Here is a 19538-nt window from a genome sequence, read left to right as displayed (position 1 = left end):
TAAATGGCACCCCCTAGTGCCTCAAAAGATACAATAACACAGACGCTGTGAACACAAGACAGTCATTCTAGGCTAATAGCTATTTTAACTTTATTTTTTAGATGTTTTCTCACATGAGCAATTAACTAAATATTAATACATGATTACTAGTGAATGTTACTACATGCATTGTGCCCAAGTACTGTCCTTGCCACTGTTTTTTTTTTTACCAAACATCAGACCTTAACTTGGGTTACCATGGGAACACGTTGTGATGAACAGCAGTATAAACCCAAAACAAATCTACATTTAACAATGTCTTTTTTTTTTATTGAAGAAAATAAGGTAAAATTAATGTCACAAGTGAAGGAAACTGTGAAGGCTGCTGCAGATTTCTTCTAAATATTAGAAGCATAGACCCCATTGTGGTCGATTCAGAATTTAGATTATGGATGTAAGTAATCAACAGGAATGGATGGAGAAGTTTACAGGGGGCAACACTAAACACCTTCTCCAACTCGACTGCATTGCATAAAAAGCAGTTGCACATCTGGTTGAGCACATGGACACCCCAACTCAATTTCCTCAGCCAACACTGTGAATGTATTGCACTGTCCTTTAAATAGCTAACCCAGCCCTGGTTCACACACGGCAGCTCCCCAAAGGCAGAAACAGCAGAGAGGGAGATGCAGTGATGAGGACGACCTACTCAAATACAGTGGAACTTCTGCTTAAAGCTGTTACAAACGCGTGTAAATGTTAACATGGGTTCATGAGGTCTGTTTATATTAGACACTCAAACCCAGAATATGATTAGAAAACAGTCATACTGTAATATTATGCAACAAAAAGACCATAGCCACACTTATGAAGCCTTCCTCAACCTTTATTTCACACTTGTCAATTTTATTTCTACACCTTTACCCCCATAGTAACAAAAAATAACAACAGCTTTACTTCTGTTCCCGTAGACACAGAAACAAACAGCATTTATCCTCCGTTTGGCTTAACATCACACTATCACTCAGCTCTCGCAGCTCATCTCTATAAATAAGACTTCTCTGTTTTGCTCAAAGGTCTTCCTGTGGCAGCACCACAAGAGGCTAACAACGAGGAAGTCATTTGATCACATTTTGAATTAAGTACATATAGTTTAAGTATACCCAAACTAAAGAAGTGGTAGGCAATGGCCCTGCTGACTGGAGTCCTATTTTCTGTTCAACACTGATGGCACAACTAGAAATGCATGAGAGAAAGTAAGACAATAGAAGTGACAGTTGTTTTGTTAGGTTTTAGTATTTTTTTAGTATTTAGTATTTAGTATTACTGCAGTAATAATTCTATTTAATGGAATTATAACAGGCTTACAATTATTTATATTTATATAATTTTAGATGTATATAAAAGCAATACCAACACTTTACAGTTGGAAAACGAACTACTGTAGCTAGTGTTCTCTGATTGAGATAATTATAGAACATCTCTCCCAAACAGTGCATCCACACACACGTGCGCTTTTAACCTTGCAAATGAAGAATTTACCATGATTTATGCCTCGGCACTAACCCACTTATGGGTGTTTGTCCATTAACTGCTGCAGTTCTCTTTGTACTTCACCTGTTTGATTCTAAATCTCCTAGTCTGTTATTTGTGTCTTAAAATATGTATTTGTGAATTGGTTTTTGCATAATGTAAGGTAGTGGTCTGTATCTGAGGGCATTCACTGCTTTGGTCAACAGTAACATCATCAGTCGTGAGGAAACAGTTTTGTAATTCGTAGATGTGGTGAGGTTTTGTTGTTGTGTTTTGGACCTTTACAGCCTAGTAACCTATATGCACTTGTATTATACATTACAAACATCAGTTTTGAGAAAATGCACTGAATCCTTTAAGTTACTGCTTGTTTTTTCTCTTGGGCACCTCTGTGCTTTTTTCACTGTGGCCTAAAGGGTAAACACTCTGGCAGTTTTTTGCTCAGAGCACACAATGTACCTACTGCCTGCTCACCCTGTCACACCGCCCATACACCCACCACCCATTTTCTGAATTCTCCAGCTGATGTATTTGAAGAGACAGAGAGACTGTGTGCCCAGAGAAACCACATTCAGTGGAGCTGACAGTAGTCTGTCTCTGGAACAGCAACTATGCTTGGGACTGTGCTTCCTGTCAAAGGCAAACCCAGTCATTTTCTCTGTCTTATCATCCAGTTGTAACAGGCTTGTCCTTTCGGATAGTTAAGTAACTGGGACTAATTAGTAAGACAATGGTGGGGAGCTGGAGGGGTATCATTGTCACTATTTAAACGGAGACAGAAAGAATGACAGAGAAGAAAAGCCCAATAAGAGGAAAACACGAGTCCACGGAGAGAAATAGCTCATCCTCCATTACAAAACACTGTCAAGGAAAAACATCTAGCAGATTTTTGGTTTGGGAAAATAAACTACATGATTCCACATGAGTCAATTTCCAGTGCCATGTTTGGATGGAGGGGCAAAGGAGGACAAAAGGCCTTCTAGTGGCCTGGTGTGTGAAGTGACATACTAATATCCATTTGTGTGTGTGTGTGTGTGTGTTCCCCTTTGTTGTTTGCATGCTGTGAGGTATCCAGGTATTCAGACCTGGCAGGTTGTAATTACTTGAGACAGAGCTGTGAATCACAGCGCACACCAGGTGCTGAAGGTCTTATTGAACATGTTTACTGGGCTGTTGTCATATACACTGTATAGGTAGAAACAGGCCTGTGTGAAATCTTTTAAAGCAGTTTTATAACATTACTACAAACTTATCTAAAGCAACGTATAAAATAATTACACTGATACAATTACACTGATTGGATCAGCGTAGTTATACATTTACACACTTGCTTATATTTTCATAAAAATGTTGTTGTGCCCCAACATTTTAGACATTGTTGCATTGCTTTCTACCACGGGTCACAATGAACCTTTGTGGCAAATCACTCCCCATCGCTTTGCCTGCTTACTTTCTGTCATCTGTCTCTAAGCAGCTTCATAATTTACTCCAGAGTAAATGACGAGTTACTAAATTGGATCCCTGTTCTGTCCATAATTTTGTTCAGATGCATCTGACATGAGACTTGGTCATGCAAGTTGACAAATCACCCAAATTTACAGTGAATCAATTTCAGAAAGGAAAAATGAAAGGAAAGATATTCTGTACATTTTAGACACAAAACACTTACAATTTGTATGTTTGGGCAACTTTAAGTTGCTAGACTTTATTTGATGTCTTTTATTGGAATTACATTAAAGGATAATTTTGTCTTATTTCTAAATTCATGGTTTAAAAGAAAAAAAATCACCATTCAGATGCTAAAACCAGCACTGAATTTTCTCTGCTCGGGTAATTTAGCCAGCAGCATGGATTAGCTTGTCGGTTTATGCCATAGACTCCACTGGAAGACATTTCTTTATTCCTAAATGACTGTTTGCATACAACAATGGAGGTCCATGGCGTAAGTAGCCAGCTAATTCAGGCAGTAGGCTGACAAGTGACCAAATCCACATAGAGAACATACACTGGTGATTCTGTCCACAATAACATACAAACAGAGATGCTAGAGGTGGGCAGTCGATCTACCAAATAAGCTACGACTGCCCCCGAGGTGGAAATAATCCTCATTCTCTGCTGTGATTGTTTTCATCGCCATGGAGCTCGGTTACTGTCAAAACAGCTGAGGCCTTTCACTCTATGTCCCAATACACTGACCCACCATGAGACAGAGCTAACTCAGGACACACATACCACTGACATAACAGGCAGGCCAAGACAATACCCTTCCCCAAGGCCATAGCAAATGTCTCCTATCAGAAAATAAGGACGCCTCAGAACTTCCCCTTAGCTGACATCTCCCATGACCTATTTTAATTATGGGTGATGGTTGGTGACTAACTGTGGACTGCTAAATGGAGAAAGGACAATACACAGATGAGAGCAAACACAATGTGATGATAGCCGTTTGCCCAGGGTCTGACCCCCACATAAACGATGACAAACACAAATAGTCTAATTTGAGGCTTGTGGTTTTGGGTAGTTTATGCTGAGTGATGAGAAATGGATAGAGGTTGGATACCAAAAAGAATAAGAAGCAGTGTTATTTATAGTTAGGAGATTTCCCAAGAAAGACAGGGGAAAGGAGATGCTGAAGAGGTCAGGCTGGATACCACTGCAGTGACAAGATGGGAAGAGCTAAAGGATAAACGGCTTTTGTTCCCCCAGGAGCAGTTGAGCCATTCACAGGTTGGAGGCTAAAACTCGACAGGGTGACATCTCGTGACGTGATGGAGGAAAGAGGACGCCAGGAACTAGGGAGACGCTGGCAAGAAGCAACAACATTTTACCACAAGACACTGCCATGGGCTAGCTGCTGGCTGTCCCTATTGAGCCAACACACACACACACAAACACACACACACACACACACAAACAGACGGAGCATGCATAACATCCAGTGCAGCTTGTGTAGTGGAAAGTCACATCACAAAAAGTTTAGGTCATATACACAGAGTCCTACCCTAAGGAGATACAGACTAACTCAGCTCAATATCCTCCCCCTCATCTTGTGACATTTGCGGAGAGAGACTTAAAGAGTGGGGGGAAAGAAGGGGAAGGGAGCTCCTCCTTGCCTCTCTCATTAGAATTCTCTCATGAGTCTTCCCCATGGAGCAAGGTCTTGATATGTCAAGGTTTATTAATTGCCCCAGGAAATATTATTGACCTGGACCTTCTGCTCCCATTTTCCCCGCTGCAGTCAGTATCTCTGCTCGGCTGCCTCCACATTCCTCGGGTGTCCTGCCTGGACACATTACAGGACACTGCGGCACAGCGCAGGGGATTCAACACACAGTGTCTTTATTGACTAGGCACTTGGCCTGGGCTCTCTTTTCACTGCAGCTGCAAAGTCTCTCACACACACCTGCAGCCTTGAAGAAACAAAGAACACTCTGCTTTGGTTCATTGTGGGGTGAGAAGGGTTCTCTGTGCAGTCAGGCTTTGGTGATGTAACAACGTTTAGGGAAAATAATAAGTAGAAAACACCTTAGAAATGTCAAACATCTCAAGGCTTATTAGATTTTGAAAGTTAAAGGTAGTTTGATAAAGGAAAGTGCGAATCCAGGCATAGATCAGAGATGCTTGTGTATCCTGCCTCCTCTGCATTTTTTCTGCAAGGACAATATAAATGCAATAAGTCATTCAGCTGAGACCCACCCTGGATGCCACTGTATGTATGGCCTCTGCATGGGTGGAGCTCCTGGTGCTGTGTTTGCACGTGTGCCATCTGCACATCCTTGTCAAAGAGGAGGGGTGGACGGGTGGAAGTGGCAAAGAGCAGAACATGATTGTGATTGAGGTGTTGGTCTCTCAGTTTACTTGCCATGATCTGATGCATCCTTCTCAGCTCGGATTAAACACTTCTTCGTAGACTACTGTGAGAATAGGCCATTTGCTGAGGCGGAGGTTGCATGTGGGATTGTTGACTTCTAAGGTACAGGACATTCAGACCCACATCTTGTTATGCTGGAAAAAAATCAGCCCATAGAAGCATAAAAACGGCACTTATTAGCTCTAATAAGGAATTGGCAGATTCTCAAGTGTTTTTTATTATTGCATTCAGTTTAGATGGTTGTAATGATGACTTAAAGACACAAATAAGCAGAAATAGAACCCACACTATGATAGCATTTTTTTACATTTTAATTTCAAAATGTATTTGTCTTGTACCTGGATAATACTTTTTTTCATAATGGGTTAGTGAGAGAGGATGTTATTATTATGTGCAGCCTTGTCGTTCAAATATAGGAGTACTGTGCCTCCATGTGGACATGTCAGGAATTGTATCGTGAGCTTTATGACAGGACTAATGAATGAGCAGGATATGAGTGTGTTGTTCCATTGTGTCTCCATGAACTTTGCACAGATGAGCACATTCCTGAAAGCAGCAGTCACAACTAAAGAAATATGCCTTAGATCTGTCACACGTTTGTGTTCCCTGAATAGTGCTATTATCCAGCCAACGTTGTTCTCATGAATAGTAATTTTGCAGACATGCCTGACACTAAATTGAATATCCGTCTTGATTATGTTTTTCTGCAGTCACAATGGTCCCACTTCTGTTTTTGGTGGCAACCACAACAACGTCTAATTCCACTGGCAATGGAAACAACACACGAGGTAAGGACAATAACAGGGCAACTTGACATGTGAGCCTGAATAACACAGGACGGTTTGCGATAGCAACGTAATCCCACCCCTACTTACTACAGCCATTACTTCTCTGTAAGATATGATTATTATGTATCTTTTGCAGCGTATGCATCTGCTTGATAATAGCCTTTTCTACAAGCTTGTTATTACTCGTTCTGAGTAAACTTCAGCAGCCCTGGACAGTAATTTACAGCTTATTTGGGGTCTTTATAAACACACGTAATAGCTGCCTGTGACACTGTGACTCTTAGCTGGGTGTCCGTTCTTACAGCCTCTTATTTTCTATTAGACATACTGACAGGATGAAACGGGTTGATACTTATCTCTGTTGATTAAAATACAGCTTAAGCCACTTATTACATCAGGCTGCTTGCCAAAATAGAACATGGGAGGTGTGTTCATGCAATGTACACATGCAAGCCCAAACATACTCATGGAGCCAAGAACTCGTGCCGTCCAATATATGCACTTGAAAATTCCTTCTCATCCTGCTGCTTTGTTGATGTTGCCCCTTTTGACCCCTTGCTCTGCTTCTCCTTTCTCAGAAGACGTTGCATCCCAAAGCCACCACATTATTCCTACCGTGTTGGTCCTGTCCCTTCTGCTGCTCATCATAGCACTGCTAGCCTGGTACTTCCTCAGGTAAATACTCACACAATGCATAGATTCACGCGCTTCAGCTCAACTCAACCACCTCCCCCACCCCCCACCCTTGCTTGGTCGTCACTGACTGGCTGTGAGCCAGGTTGTGGGCAGAGCTCAGGGTGACACTTCCTCTTTTAGTCACTGAGGTGGAGCCCAGATAGGAAGTGCTGCTAGCTGACTCCCTCTCATGCTTAGTGAGAAGAGAACAGGCTAAGACGGTGAACGTTAGCAGACAACAGACAAGTACAAATACCTTATTTACTACATTTGGACTAAAGTGCGGTCAAACCAAGACATCAGCTAATGAGAAAGAGTGGCTTCTCAAGCTTCCGATGGTAGGATGTATAGATTTTTCTTCAATACAACCTAGATCTTTTGAGAGAAAGTTATTTTACCAGGATATCCTCTGACCCCAATATTTGAATTATTTATTATCTCAACTTATTGTATTTTTTCCTGGTAGGTTAAAAGGCCAGAAAAAACCAGTTGTCACAACAGTTGACAAGAAGATACCGAATGGCATCATGGAGGAACAAGGTAACTTTTTTTTTTTCTTTTTAAACAGCAAAACAGGTGGTTGTTTGTGGAGCAACAGGCTGGCAGTTAAAAGAAGCACAACAAATTAGACAAACACGAGGCCAGAAAAAGAAAAGTAAAGTAAAATGGTGGGCGCAGTACCAGAAAGATTCAGCTTGATGTTTGTAACTGTAGGTGCAGGCTGCCCCACCATCGCTGTGTGGTTGTTAGACTTCCTGTGGTTAATGTGAAGAACTATATGATGTGTTCCCACCAATTTTTATAGCTTTTTAACACTGCCTGCATATTTATTATACATCACGGTGGGTTCAAAGAACAGAGAAGCTGTCACTCAGCTTTCAGCTAACGAGTGTAAAACTCTTGCATCTGTTGGACTCTCCAGGTAACGACACACCTTCCTCTTTACGAAGATGACATTCTTTACGAAGTAGTTGGATTATCATAGGTTAAAACAGCACAGCACACCCAACAAACATCCCGGATCCCTGTGACTGTGCATGACACACATGCTGTTACAGCATTAGAGTCCATTACGATTTTAATCAATTTATGTTAAATCAGTCCAATGAAAATTTTAAATATTTCATTCTTGCCATAATAAAGTTAAACTAGGAATAGATCTCATAAAAACAAGTTATTAAAATGAAAGTGCCCTCTATGGTTAAAGCGACATTTGTTTAATGGATCACAAAATTGATATTTTTGATGACCGTATAATTTGGGTCTCTGACTCTGTTTGTGCTTTATGTGATTTGGTATGTGTTGTGTTTTAGAGTTTGGATACAGTACTGAGTCTTTATTCACCACTTTACCAACAGGTCAGCTATACTTGGTGGCGGTATCAGAACTTTTGTTACTAACACTATCCACTACTTTTCAACCTGCAATTGTGATCTCTAACAACATACTTAGTCGGGTGCTTGAGAGGTTGTGGTTGGAAAAGAAAACATCTCACCTACAGGGTGCTGTAAGTGGCTTTTCCCTGGGATCCTTTGGTTCACTAACCTCAGATGCTTAATCACTAAATACCCACACTCCTTTTTATTTATTTTTGTAATTGTACTAGCAAATATATACCATGTCAAAAGATTTGGAATCAGTTTAATAATAACTGTTTTTCATATTACAAGTTTTTTTTTATGGTGAGTTTTAAAAGCTGATTGTCTGATTCAGTGATTCCCGAGCAGAGGGTGCAGCGTTCAGGGGGTGCTGTACATGGAAAGTAAAAAATTAAAACTAATCCCGTCTCATTATCGTTTTTTCTGGACCGGCCACTTAGGACGGCAAAACATCATGACAAATATTTAATTGACTAGAGGAGTTGTAAAAATATAAGATGATTTCAATCAGTAGTTTCCTAGTACAAAACAAATAGAATAATATTACTCAGTCCCTCCCGGATTCTGTGGCCTTTTTTTGTTTGTTTGTTTGTTTGTTTTTTTGCTTGCTACGACATAAAATGCCTGACTTTGCGGCAGCTTTTATAATTACAATTTTTTTTTGCATGTAATGTTTTTATGATGTTTTAAATTGTAAGGCTACACAGAATTCACGGGGGATTGGTTGAATAATTCTTTAAGATCGCAACGTTATGAATTACTGGAATTATATGATCAGTCTAGCAGGGATGATAACCCCAGTCTTTTTTTCCCCCCCACCACACAGAGCAACAAACTGTGGTGCTTTTGCCCAAATCCCCCTCAGCCTCCAAGCCCTATTTACCCATCCCCGTAGACCACCTCGAGGAGGAGTACAGGCTCCGCTCAGCTGACGATGGCAAACTCTTCAGGGAGGAGTACAATGTAAGCGCCTTCCTTTGTTCTCCATCCTTCCAGTCTTGAAAATGATGTTAACATCAGGGACCTCAGTTTAAAGTAGACATTGGGTTGTTTACATGTTGTACCCCATAATTTAAGGGATTACTCAAACATTGGTTTAGTGAGTTCTGGGTAGCAGATGTGTGGAGTTTTATGAGGGCTTTAATCTGGACTCTGTTCATTGTTGTTATTATTAGTTAACTTTATATATGCGAAACATTAAGAGCCGATATTTTACAATGATGTCTTCTTTTAAAAAGGTCAGTTTTGCCCTACACTAGAAACAACCTAAAACTGTTGAAGGGTTTTCGCTTCTCAAAAGAGAGATAAATGAAACTATGACCTATGTGTAAATATATTTATTTAAAGAAAGCTACTTATAGATAGTTGTGTCACATTGTCTATGACACATAGAGTACACATACACACCCACACATGACAAATATCCCTGTGCCTATTTTTGACCATGATTAAGGATCTGAGGGGGAAAAAAAAAAACAAAAAACGTATGATTAGGTTTTCATTCAGCACGTAAGGGTATAAATTATTCAGATTATCAAGCAGAGGTAAAGGAAGTTAAGGTTCTCTGCTTATAATTGAGCAGTGTTTATCATAGATAGCAGAGGAAGTGCCTATACTGAGGCTGATCATAATCCTAACACAATGCAAAAGTTGGAAACAGCTGAAAAGCAGGGTTATGGTAAACGCATGCATTTTACTTTGCAGTCCCTGCCAGGGGGTAATGCCCAGGGGACGTACGAAGAGGCCAACAAGGATGCCAACAAGGAGAAGAACCGATACCCCAACATCCTTCCCTGTGAGTGTGGTTTCTGTTCTGCAGGAACTAGGTTTTCATTTGTCTCATACAGAGCGCTCAGTTTCTTGTGTGTGTCCACGCTCCTTTGTACTGTATCTCTGAATCTTTTCAAACTGTTCAGATACAACTGATTCTACCAAACAAGTCATGCATTCATTCACAATAATTACAAGTCAGCATTCAGGGTTTCCCTATGCCTTCTTCCTCTATGCTGCCGCTGTTCTCACTGAGAGGTAGATGATCGATGCTGAAAGTACAGGAAACGTGGTTACGTGGTGATGTGCAGCTTTGCTTAGCTTGAAGACACTGGGCTAAAGAAAAGCCTGACAGAACCACTAATTAATTCACTGCATCTTTGATGGTTATTCTATCTCCAAAATGAAGTGCAGAAATGACTGTTGGCCTTTATTTCATGACCACATGCACGTACACAGAGACTCCAGGAAGTTACAGATCCCTGATTTAGTTTAATTGGACAGACTAGCTGGATGCTGGCTGCAGCTTAATTTACCGTGCAGACATGTCTGTGAAACTGACCTGCTGTTTCCCAACTGTCAAACAGTGATTTAATGTGCCTTCTAAACCCGGCGACTGTATTTTCTCCATCAGATGATCATTCCAGAGTGGTATTGACTCAGCTGGATGGACAACCCTGTTCAGACTATGTGAATGCTTCTTATATTGATGTAAGTTATGTTTAAAGTTGTTTTTTTTTTTTTGTCATCAATCTAATGACCATTGTTCGTTCATTTATAAAACAGCCACACCGTCTGCATTTAGGAGAAATAATGTCTCTATGGCAAGGAATGTTTTTTTCAGTGTTTTCCATTATTTGGAGCATTTTAATCAGTTGGTGAAAAAGTTAGACTCAAAGTCTATTCCAGACTCTACCACTAAAGCACTTAAAGAACTTAATGGATGTTCTAGAGCTTTATATTAATATTCAAACTTTTTTTTCTCCCCCCCCCCTAACAGGGTTACACTGAAAAGAACAAGTTTATAGCAGCACAAGGTAAGTCACTCAGTCAGTAATAAAAAAAGACAAAGTTGTTTACGCAATTGTTTTATTTATGTGCAAATAAATGAGAATGTTTACATAATTTTTCTCTCAAGGCCCAAAAGAAGACACATTAGCAGACTTCTGGAGGATGATATGGGAGCAAAAAGTAGCAACTGTTGTCATGCTGACAAATCTGAAAGAAAGGAAAGAAGTGAGTGATTTTCTGTCTGTTTATGTCTTAAATTTGTCTCACCTATCCTGCTGAAGTGGCCACAACTTTGATGCAGTTATGAGTGTCTGCTCTGACATTCCTGTCAAGTGGGGAAGTGAGAAGTGTAATGTCTTTGTAGAGATTAAATAACAGAATCACAAAAAGAATTGAAAATAAGTGTGTTTGAGTGGAATTCCCCTCTTTATGGACAAATGTGCTACCGTGGAATTCAGTGTAAAGTATGTCATTTCACTTCACTGACGTTTTTTCTGCTGTAACTTCAATGACCCAGAGCTCCAAGAAGGAGAATGATCAGTATCATTGCACGTGAGCTATTTTGTCTCTCGAAGTCCTTGAACACATTTGTAATGTACTGAATCCTCATGTCACCACAGGACAAGTGTTGCCAGTACTGGCCAGATCAAGGCTGTTGGACCTATGGGAACGTGAGGGTGGCAGTAGAAGACTTCACTGTCCTGGTCGACTACACCATACGCAAGTTCTGTGTACAATATGTAAGTTTTAAAGATAGTGTGGTTTGTGAACTTGTAGTAATGAACTAGAAGATTTCTACACTCTTTGAAATTCTGAATGACTTTGTGGAACAGATAATGTATCCAGATGAGTCAATGTTACCACGTAGACTAGTTACTGTTGCAACCAAGCTTTACAAGACAATGCACAGGGGCCAGACTGCATCTGTCATCATTAACAACTGTTCTCCTCTGTGTCTGCACGTAGCAGTCCAGCGATGCCGCCAAAACTCCCCGACTGGTGACCCAGCTTCACTTTACCAGCTGGCCTGATTTTGGAGTTCCCTTCTCCCCCATCGGCATGCTCAAGTTCCTCAAAAAGGTCAAGACCGTGAATCCACCCTTTTCTGGGCCTATTGTGGTTCACTGCAGGTACCAGAATGTTAATGGAACATATTGTTAATCAGCTTGTTCACTTGTATCCACACATTTTAAAATTGTTTAATTATTAATTCGGTTTCTATAGAGAAATATATTTAGGCTTAAATATCCTCCTTGTGACTGCAGGCAAACAAACTGTCTGCAGGAAATACTGAGTGACTATATTAGTACATGTGTCCACAAGCAAAGATGACCCTTTGTTTCCCATCTGCTCTCCATTAACATGCAAGTGTCCGCTGAGGATTGTGGTTGATGGAGTCTGTGGTGTGCTTTGTGTCCTGACAGCGCTGGCGTAGGGAGGACAGGAACCTTCATCGTAATAGATGCCATGATAGACACGATGCACGCAGAGCAGAAAGTTGACGTGTTTGGCTTTGTCTCTAAGATACGAGAACAGCGCTCACAGCTCATTCAGACAGATGTGAGTCATTTTGGATATATAACATCACACTTACACATGACAGTTAAAATGAAACATGCCGATAATGTCACAAGTCAATTAAGCTTCCTTCAATCATCTTCAAAGGTTCAGATGCATTGTGTGTGTGTGTTCATCTTTTGTGTGGCTTCTTACCCCAGATGCAGTACTCATTCATCTACCAGGCGCTGCTTGAATACTACCTCTATGGAGACACAGAGCTGGATGTATCATCTCTGGAAGGGCATCTGCACAAACTGCACAATACCTTTGCAACCGGTGATCGGGTCGGCCTGGAGGAAGAGTTTAAGGTAGGACCTCATCAAGCCGGCTACATTTAGTTTGATGCAACTTAAAAACCAAATGCAAGAGTTGTTTTGGTTTTTCTTTCTTTCTGAAAACTGTGCTCCCTTCACAGTAATTAAAACGAAATCTTTTCTGAGTGGGTATAAAACAGAATGTATGAAATGCTGTGAAATTTTAAAATCATGAAGAAATAGTTATTTAACAGCCAATTTTGCATTGATTTCTATGATGATTGAAACAGCCTTCAACAAAGTTAAGTGGCCAATGCAGTTTTCTTCTTACTTTTGGTATTTTGTTGAGCAGGTTGATGGTATGTATAGATAAAACAGGAGTTGCTTTCCACAAACCCCAACAGGCAGAGTAATTATAATAGTTCTGAAATATGCAGATAAAGACAACTTTATTTATGATCCCGGTATATACAGCTGGGTGCAAAAGCTTGTGTCCCCTTTTTTTCATCGACATAATATTTAATGCACATTTAGTTAGTACAAGTGCTTGTTCATCAGAAATTAGGTACATTTCTTTTAAATAAAAGGAGATACAACCTTTTGCATTGATAGAATTATTTTACTGTAACTTCTTTATACAATAATTGACCATTTTGTTAATATTGATGATGTTAGGGTTAGATTTGAATCCCCAATGATAAATTAATTAAATAGAAGGGACATAAAGGAATTAAGGGAATATGCATTCATTATATTGAGAAAAAAACAAAAACGCGTTTTGTTTTACTCTTTTAAAATAAGGGGATGCAAACCTTTGCACCCAACTGTTGTTGATGTCTGCTTAGATCTGAACAGCTGCATTAACAAATGCTATCATCTGAAAATAATGAACTACAGATCAATACAGAAACTTTGTTTTGGGGAAAGAAATACCCCTTAAACCAAAAGGTTGTCCAAAAGGACAATTAACACTTGGTTGCTTTGTTACATTTTAACTTGCCATCTGTCCAGAAACTGACCAACATGCGAATAATGAAGGAGAACATGAGAACTGGGAACCTTCCTGCAAACATGAAGAAGAACAGAGTCCTGCAAATTATTCCATGTAAGACTACTACTGCTTTTTTGTTTTTGCACCTTGCAGCATCCAATAATTATTATATCAGGATGCTTGGTTCTGAAGAGTTTCCTGTTCTATTTTAATTTCAGATGATTTCAACAGAGTTATTCTCTCCATGAGAAGAGGCCAGGAATACACTGATTATGTCAATGCATCTTTTATAGATGTAAGCAGGTTTTATTTACTAAAACATCCTTTTTCTGCATTTAAATCTGCAATATTAAAGATTCATTAGCAGAAATGCCTATAACTACAGTATTTTTTGTTTTTGCTTTGACCCAGGGCTACAGACAAAAGGACTACTACATTGCCACCCAGGGCCCTCTGCCTCACACATTGGAGGATTTCTGGAGAATGGTGTGGGAATGGAAGTGTCACTCCATTGTCATGCTCACTGAGCTCCAGGAGAGGGAGCAGGTAAGCTGTAATAGCTCTTGACTGCACACAAGCTATACTTGATGGGTTAAATAACTGCAACACATACCATCATTTTAATGCCTCTGTCTTAAACTGGTCTTTCATCAAGTCATGTTTTTGCAATTATTTATATTATACATTTATAAGCCAAAACACCTAAAAAATACAGTCAGTCATTCTTTTTCTCCTTTCGGCTGTTCCCTTCCAGGGGTCACCACAGCGAATCATGTGCCTCCATCTAACTCTGTCCTCTGCATCCTCTTCTCTCACACCAACTAACTTCATGTCCTCTCTCACTACATCCATAAATCTCCTCTTTGGGCTTCCTCTAGACCTCCTGCTTGGCAGCTCCAACCTCAGCATCCTTCTACCGATATATCCACAGTTTCTCCTCTGAACATGTCCAAACCAACTCAATCTGACCTCTCTGACTCTATCTCCAACACATCTTACATGAGTTGTCCCTCTCATGTCCTCATTCCTGATCCTGTCCAGCCTTGTCTCTTTCAACGAGAACCTCAACATCTTAAGCTCTTCAGTATCACTGTCCCTAAGCAGAACAACATCTCTGGTCTCACCACCGTCTTGAACACCTTTCCTTTCATTCTTGCTGATAACACAACACACCTGACACTTTTCTCCACCCGTTCCAACCTGCTTTCACTCGGCTCTTCACCTCTTTTCCACACTCTCTATTGATTTAAACTGTTGACCCCAAGTCCTGCACCTCCTTCACCTGTGTAACCTCGATGTTCCACTTGGGTCCCTCTCATTCACGCGCATGTATTCTGTTACATTAAATTCCATATATTAAAGTTGCAGTTTTATACAAACACTTGTCTGTTTATTTGCCTTTCCAGGACAAATGCTGCCAATATTGGCCAACAGAGGACTCGGCCACGTACGGCAATTACACAGTAGAGCTGAAGGGAGACACTTTGTGTGACACCTTCAGTCTACGAGATTTGGTACTCACCTTTACCCCGGTAAGCAATTTAATGATGCCCCTTTACACAGCTGTTAAGGAGAGTGATGCCACATTACCTTTGCATGGCAGGCATCATATACATCCACCAGTCATTTTATTAGGTACACCTCCTCCTGCCAATTGCAAATACTTAAATTGGCCAGTCACATGGAAGCAACTCAGTACATTTAGGCATGTAGACATGGTCTAAACAATCTGCTGAACAAGGCATCAAAATGAGGAAGAAAGGTGATTTAAGCAGCTGGGAATTTTAGCAACTGCTGATCTTCTGGGATTTTCACACACAACCATCTCTATGGTTAACAGAATAGTATGAAAAAGTGGAAAAAATAAATGAAAAATTAGTGAGTGGCACGATACATGCCTTGTTGATGCAAGGTCAGAGGAGAATGGCCAAACTGTTTCAAGCTGATAGGAAAGCAACAGTAACTCAAAAAAGCACTTGTCACAACAATCCACGAGTCAGGCCACATCGAAAAACAACAGATTCTAAGCAAATTATGGAGAAATAGGTCAAGAATTAAGAGTGTGTGTGAGAGCGATGCACCTTCTGTTGCTATCAAAATTTCAAAACTGCTGTCCTGTAGAAAAAAAATGCATTAGTGGCTGGCCCACAGGGTGTTAGCAGTGCTAGTTAGCTGGAGGTATTTTGGACTAAAACAATGAAGAGATTCATGATGAAACAAAAACATGCAGCAGCATCAACTTTAAAGCGACTTTTTATTCCTGTAAGGCGGCAATAGAAAGTTACTGGAGACCGGTAACATTAACCACGTTATCAGTGCTGGTGTTAGGAGCCAATTTCAGAGCACGTAAGCTGATAATTCCACTGCCAACTATTGATGAATTACCTTACTAGTGCTGCTGCAGTTCTAAAGGTGAAGTTGAGTCTGCATTGGAAAAACTAAACAAATAGTACAATATATTCCTGAAACAATGAACTACTTTAAAAACTGTAGTTAACTGCAAAACTTCAGTAAATGTTTGGTTATTTCCATCACAGCAAAAAAAACACCCTGAATAATGTGTAGTTTGAATAGAAGCTTTGATATCAGGTGAATCAATCTGGCAAAACCCTGAATCGTAAATCGTGCAAGCAAAACAAAAACCTAAAATAAACAGTTAATGTGTAAATACTTGAATAATAAAAAACGTATTTTTGAATCTGTCTTAATAAGCTAAACAGAATCAAACTGAGCACATAAAACACTTGGCTGCCAGAGTTGATGTGGTGGGTAGGATGGGTTAAGAGTCTCCCAGCACATATTAATTAAATTGGAACCCATCACCTCTTTGAAGCGGAGTAGTACCTTCCTGCCTCTTGAAGCAGCACACTTTAATTCACTGCACACTTAACCTACACTGACATTGCACCGGCCCTTATGCTGCTAATAAATCATATTAGAAAGTAATTATGATCTCTACTGTGTGTGCACTTCCTCTCAAAGGAGAAGCAGACGAGAGTGATCAGGCACTTTCATTTCCACGGTTGGCCAGAGATTGGTATCCCAGCAGAGGGAAAAGGCATGATCGACATCATCGCCTCAGTGCAGAGGCAGCAGCAGCAGTCTGGGAACCATCCCATTGTCGTACACTGCAGGTAGCGTCCAAAGCACTCTTTTGGGCGCAAATGTAGGCAAATTAAAAACAACATTTTGTATTTGCAAGCAATTGTTCGTGCTTCAGTTAATGTGAGTTTCTGTGTGTGCTGTAGTGCTGGTGCAGGGCGAACAGGTACGTTCATTGCACTCAGCAATATTTTGGAGCGAGTCAAGGCAGAAGGCCTACTGGACGTGTTCCAAACTGTGAAGAGTTTACGCATGCAGAGGCCTCATATGGTCCAAACTGTGGTAAGTATCAGCACAATCCTATAACATGTATTAAAAATATCTCCCCCTCCATCTACCCCTCTCTCCATCTCAATATATAGATAGATATATCTATTCTGTGCCCATTCTAGCATGAAACCAGTACTGATTTTGAGTATACCAGCATTTTTCTGTTTTTCCACAGGAACAATATGACTTCTGCTACAGGGTGGTACAAGACTTCGTCGACATTTTCTCAGACTATGCCAATTTTAAATGATGAGATTTGCCTTAAACAGTGGTTTTTAAATGTTGTTTTCTAAAGCCAGTTTGGGTTCTTTAACTTGGTCAAATGATCTTCTATTTTGCTATGCACTTGTCGTACCATTAACTTCATCCTCGCTGTAATATACTGTATGTTGGTGACTGAAAACTGTAAATGAAAAAAGATTATTAATGTATATTTAACATTATGTATGATAATTTTGTCATGAAAGACTTTCAATTTTGGTCTTATGTTTCAGTTTGACTGTATAATATTGTATTTTAAAATGTTATTTTGGATTGACCACGCAAATGTTTTTAAAAGTTGTAGTTATTGTAAATGTATTTATGTATTGACGATGACATTCCAATGTTGAGTGTGGCAGGAATGTTACAATATTTGTTTGTTTATTTTTAAATGTAAGCCTACATCCTCATTTATTGATGACAGACATTAGAGTTGATCTTTTTCATTGCCCTCAAGCTATATCCCCATCATGAATGTGATACGCTTTCCAGTCGAAATAAGGACAGAATGAATTACTTCAGCTGATATGCAGAGGACGTACACTTATGCAATGAAAGCTAAGGTGATGATAAGGCGTCCATTTCCAAAATATACTTAAGCAAGGTTGATGGATTTATCACAGGGTTGTGAGAGATGATTAACGGGTTTTGTACCTCAAAAAGAGGTATGCAACTGCACTTAACACCAGTGTAACATTACTACAGTCTGCCTTTCGTCTGTAGAAAGCATAAAGTATTTTGCTAAAATGACTGCACATTAAAAAGCACATAGTTCCACCTTTTGCAAACAACCTGCAGTTTTCAAGAGTATTTTATTGCTTTACTTGTATAAGAAATTTTTCACAAATCAGTGCCATATGTACCTTTTAAGACACGGAAAAGTAGAACAAACCTAATTTGAGCATCAACAGGTGATCCTAGAAAAATGTATGTCTGGTCACTAAATGCAGTAAAGTCAGAACAAGCCAGTGCTACAAAGAGCTAACGTTACGTGAGGTCTGTGCTGGCAGAAACCACAGTACACAAATGTGGTGCTTCAGTGCCTGCTTAATGCTACAGCAACAAAAAGTCTCATACAATCAGTGTTGTCACTTAGATGTTTTAGAATAAATGGGTCAAAATGTGAAACCAATGTCTCAATTGACCAATTATATATTGGTAGTTTCAACTTTTGGAAAACTTCTGAATGTGAGTTTTCTGAGACCCATCCCACTGGTACTTTTTACATTTAACCAGACATTTTGAATAATCTGTCCCAGATGTCTGCCAGTGAAATGAAATGCCAGTGCAATGAAATGTGTAATATTTTTGTTGCTGTATGTGAATACAACATTTCAAAGTGCTAACATTGTGAAAGTACCTGAGCAGCAAAGAGCCTCTAAGTGATTGGTTGTTATGTGTGCTATTTGTGGGCGACACAAAAAAAGAGACAACAACTACTACTTCTGCTTTTCTTTCTCTCAAGACTATAGCAGGTCTGTTTAGACTGCACTTCTTCTCTTTTGTTTTCTCTGTGGATGGTCTATCCTTTTTTTGGAATCTCAGTGTCTTTGAAATGCAAGTTGCAATATTAAATTCATCAGAAAATTCTCTGGGACGGTCATTGAACATTTTCTTTAGATGCCTTTGCATGAAAACATCTATTGGTGCCACACTGCACAACACATCATACTGTGCTTTCAGTGACCTTCACTTTTTGCAAAATTGCCATTTAAAAAAAAAAAAAAGAAAGCCCATCTATTTTAAAACCTCTTTATAAACTTATTAAAAACTTTAACTTTAATTTAGTACTTTGTACTCCAAGCACCAATTATAATTCTGAGTCGTCTTATGGCCTTCTTACAGAAATCTATTTCCGGTGCTGTAAAAAGTGATACCTATTCTTAGCCTCTGGGTATATTTACTTACATGTCTTTAGATGGTGCAGCATGTTGGTGAGCTGATAAGAGGCCTGCACCTGTGTGGTGACTGGTGGTGCTGGTTGACAAAGGGGCTTGCTTTTCAAGTCAATGAGCTGTTGAACAGAGTGGAGCCTTGTTAATGGTCATCCAAGAAACTCAAGTTTGTTTCACATAAGTTCTGCTTTTAAAAAGG

At 39.8% G+C, this 19538-nt stretch overlaps 1 protein-coding gene across 10 annotated transcripts in view; it reads left to right on the top strand.

The window, feature by feature from the left end:
- The window catches only part of LOC137106243 (receptor-type tyrosine-protein phosphatase epsilon-like), a 51129-nt gene extending 32096 nt beyond the window's left edge, over positions 1 to 19033 (top strand). For 2 of the 10 annotated variants that reach the window (XM_067489419.1, XM_067489414.1), the window contains 20 exons: positions 6094 to 6171; positions 6753 to 6846; positions 7313 to 7386; positions 8160 to 8204; positions 9052 to 9188; positions 9930 to 10020; positions 10630 to 10706; positions 10996 to 11032; positions 11134 to 11231; positions 11627 to 11746; positions 11973 to 12136; positions 12431 to 12566; positions 12725 to 12874; positions 13832 to 13925; positions 14030 to 14106; positions 14223 to 14357; positions 15218 to 15343; positions 16794 to 16945; positions 17060 to 17195; positions 17359 to 19033. In XM_067489419.1, coding sequence (XP_067345520.1) covers positions 6099 to 6171; positions 6753 to 6846; positions 7313 to 7386; positions 8160 to 8204; positions 9052 to 9188; positions 9930 to 10020; positions 10630 to 10706; positions 10996 to 11032; positions 11134 to 11231; positions 11627 to 11746; positions 11973 to 12136; positions 12431 to 12566; positions 12725 to 12874; positions 13832 to 13925; positions 14030 to 14106; positions 14223 to 14357; positions 15218 to 15343; positions 16794 to 16945; positions 17060 to 17195; positions 17359 to 17433 — 2091 coding nt within the window. In that variant the 5' untranslated portion in view covers positions 6094 to 6098 and the 3' untranslated portion in view covers positions 17434 to 19033. Of the gene's footprint in view, positions 1 to 4218; positions 4319 to 6093; positions 6172 to 6749; positions 6847 to 7026; positions 7185 to 7312; positions 7387 to 8159; positions 8205 to 9051; positions 9189 to 9929; positions 10021 to 10629; positions 10707 to 10995; positions 11033 to 11133; positions 11232 to 11626; positions 11747 to 11972; positions 12137 to 12430; positions 12567 to 12724; positions 12875 to 13831; positions 13926 to 14029; positions 14107 to 14222; positions 14358 to 15217; positions 15344 to 16793; positions 16946 to 17059; positions 17196 to 17358 lie in introns of those variants that run through there. The other 8 variants (XM_067489417.1, XM_067489412.1, XM_067489420.1 and 5 more) reach the window with 7 other exon arrangements.
- The last annotated feature ends 505 nt before the right edge of the window (positions 19034 to 19538 follow it).

This window comes from Channa argus, chromosome 20, assembly GCF_033026475.1.
Source record: "Channa argus isolate prfri chromosome 20, Channa argus male v1.0, whole genome shotgun sequence".
In the NCBI taxonomy this organism is placed as follows: Eukaryota; Metazoa; Chordata; class Actinopteri; order Anabantiformes; family Channidae; genus Channa; species Channa argus.
This window is presented reverse-complemented; position numbering and strand designations above follow the sequence as displayed.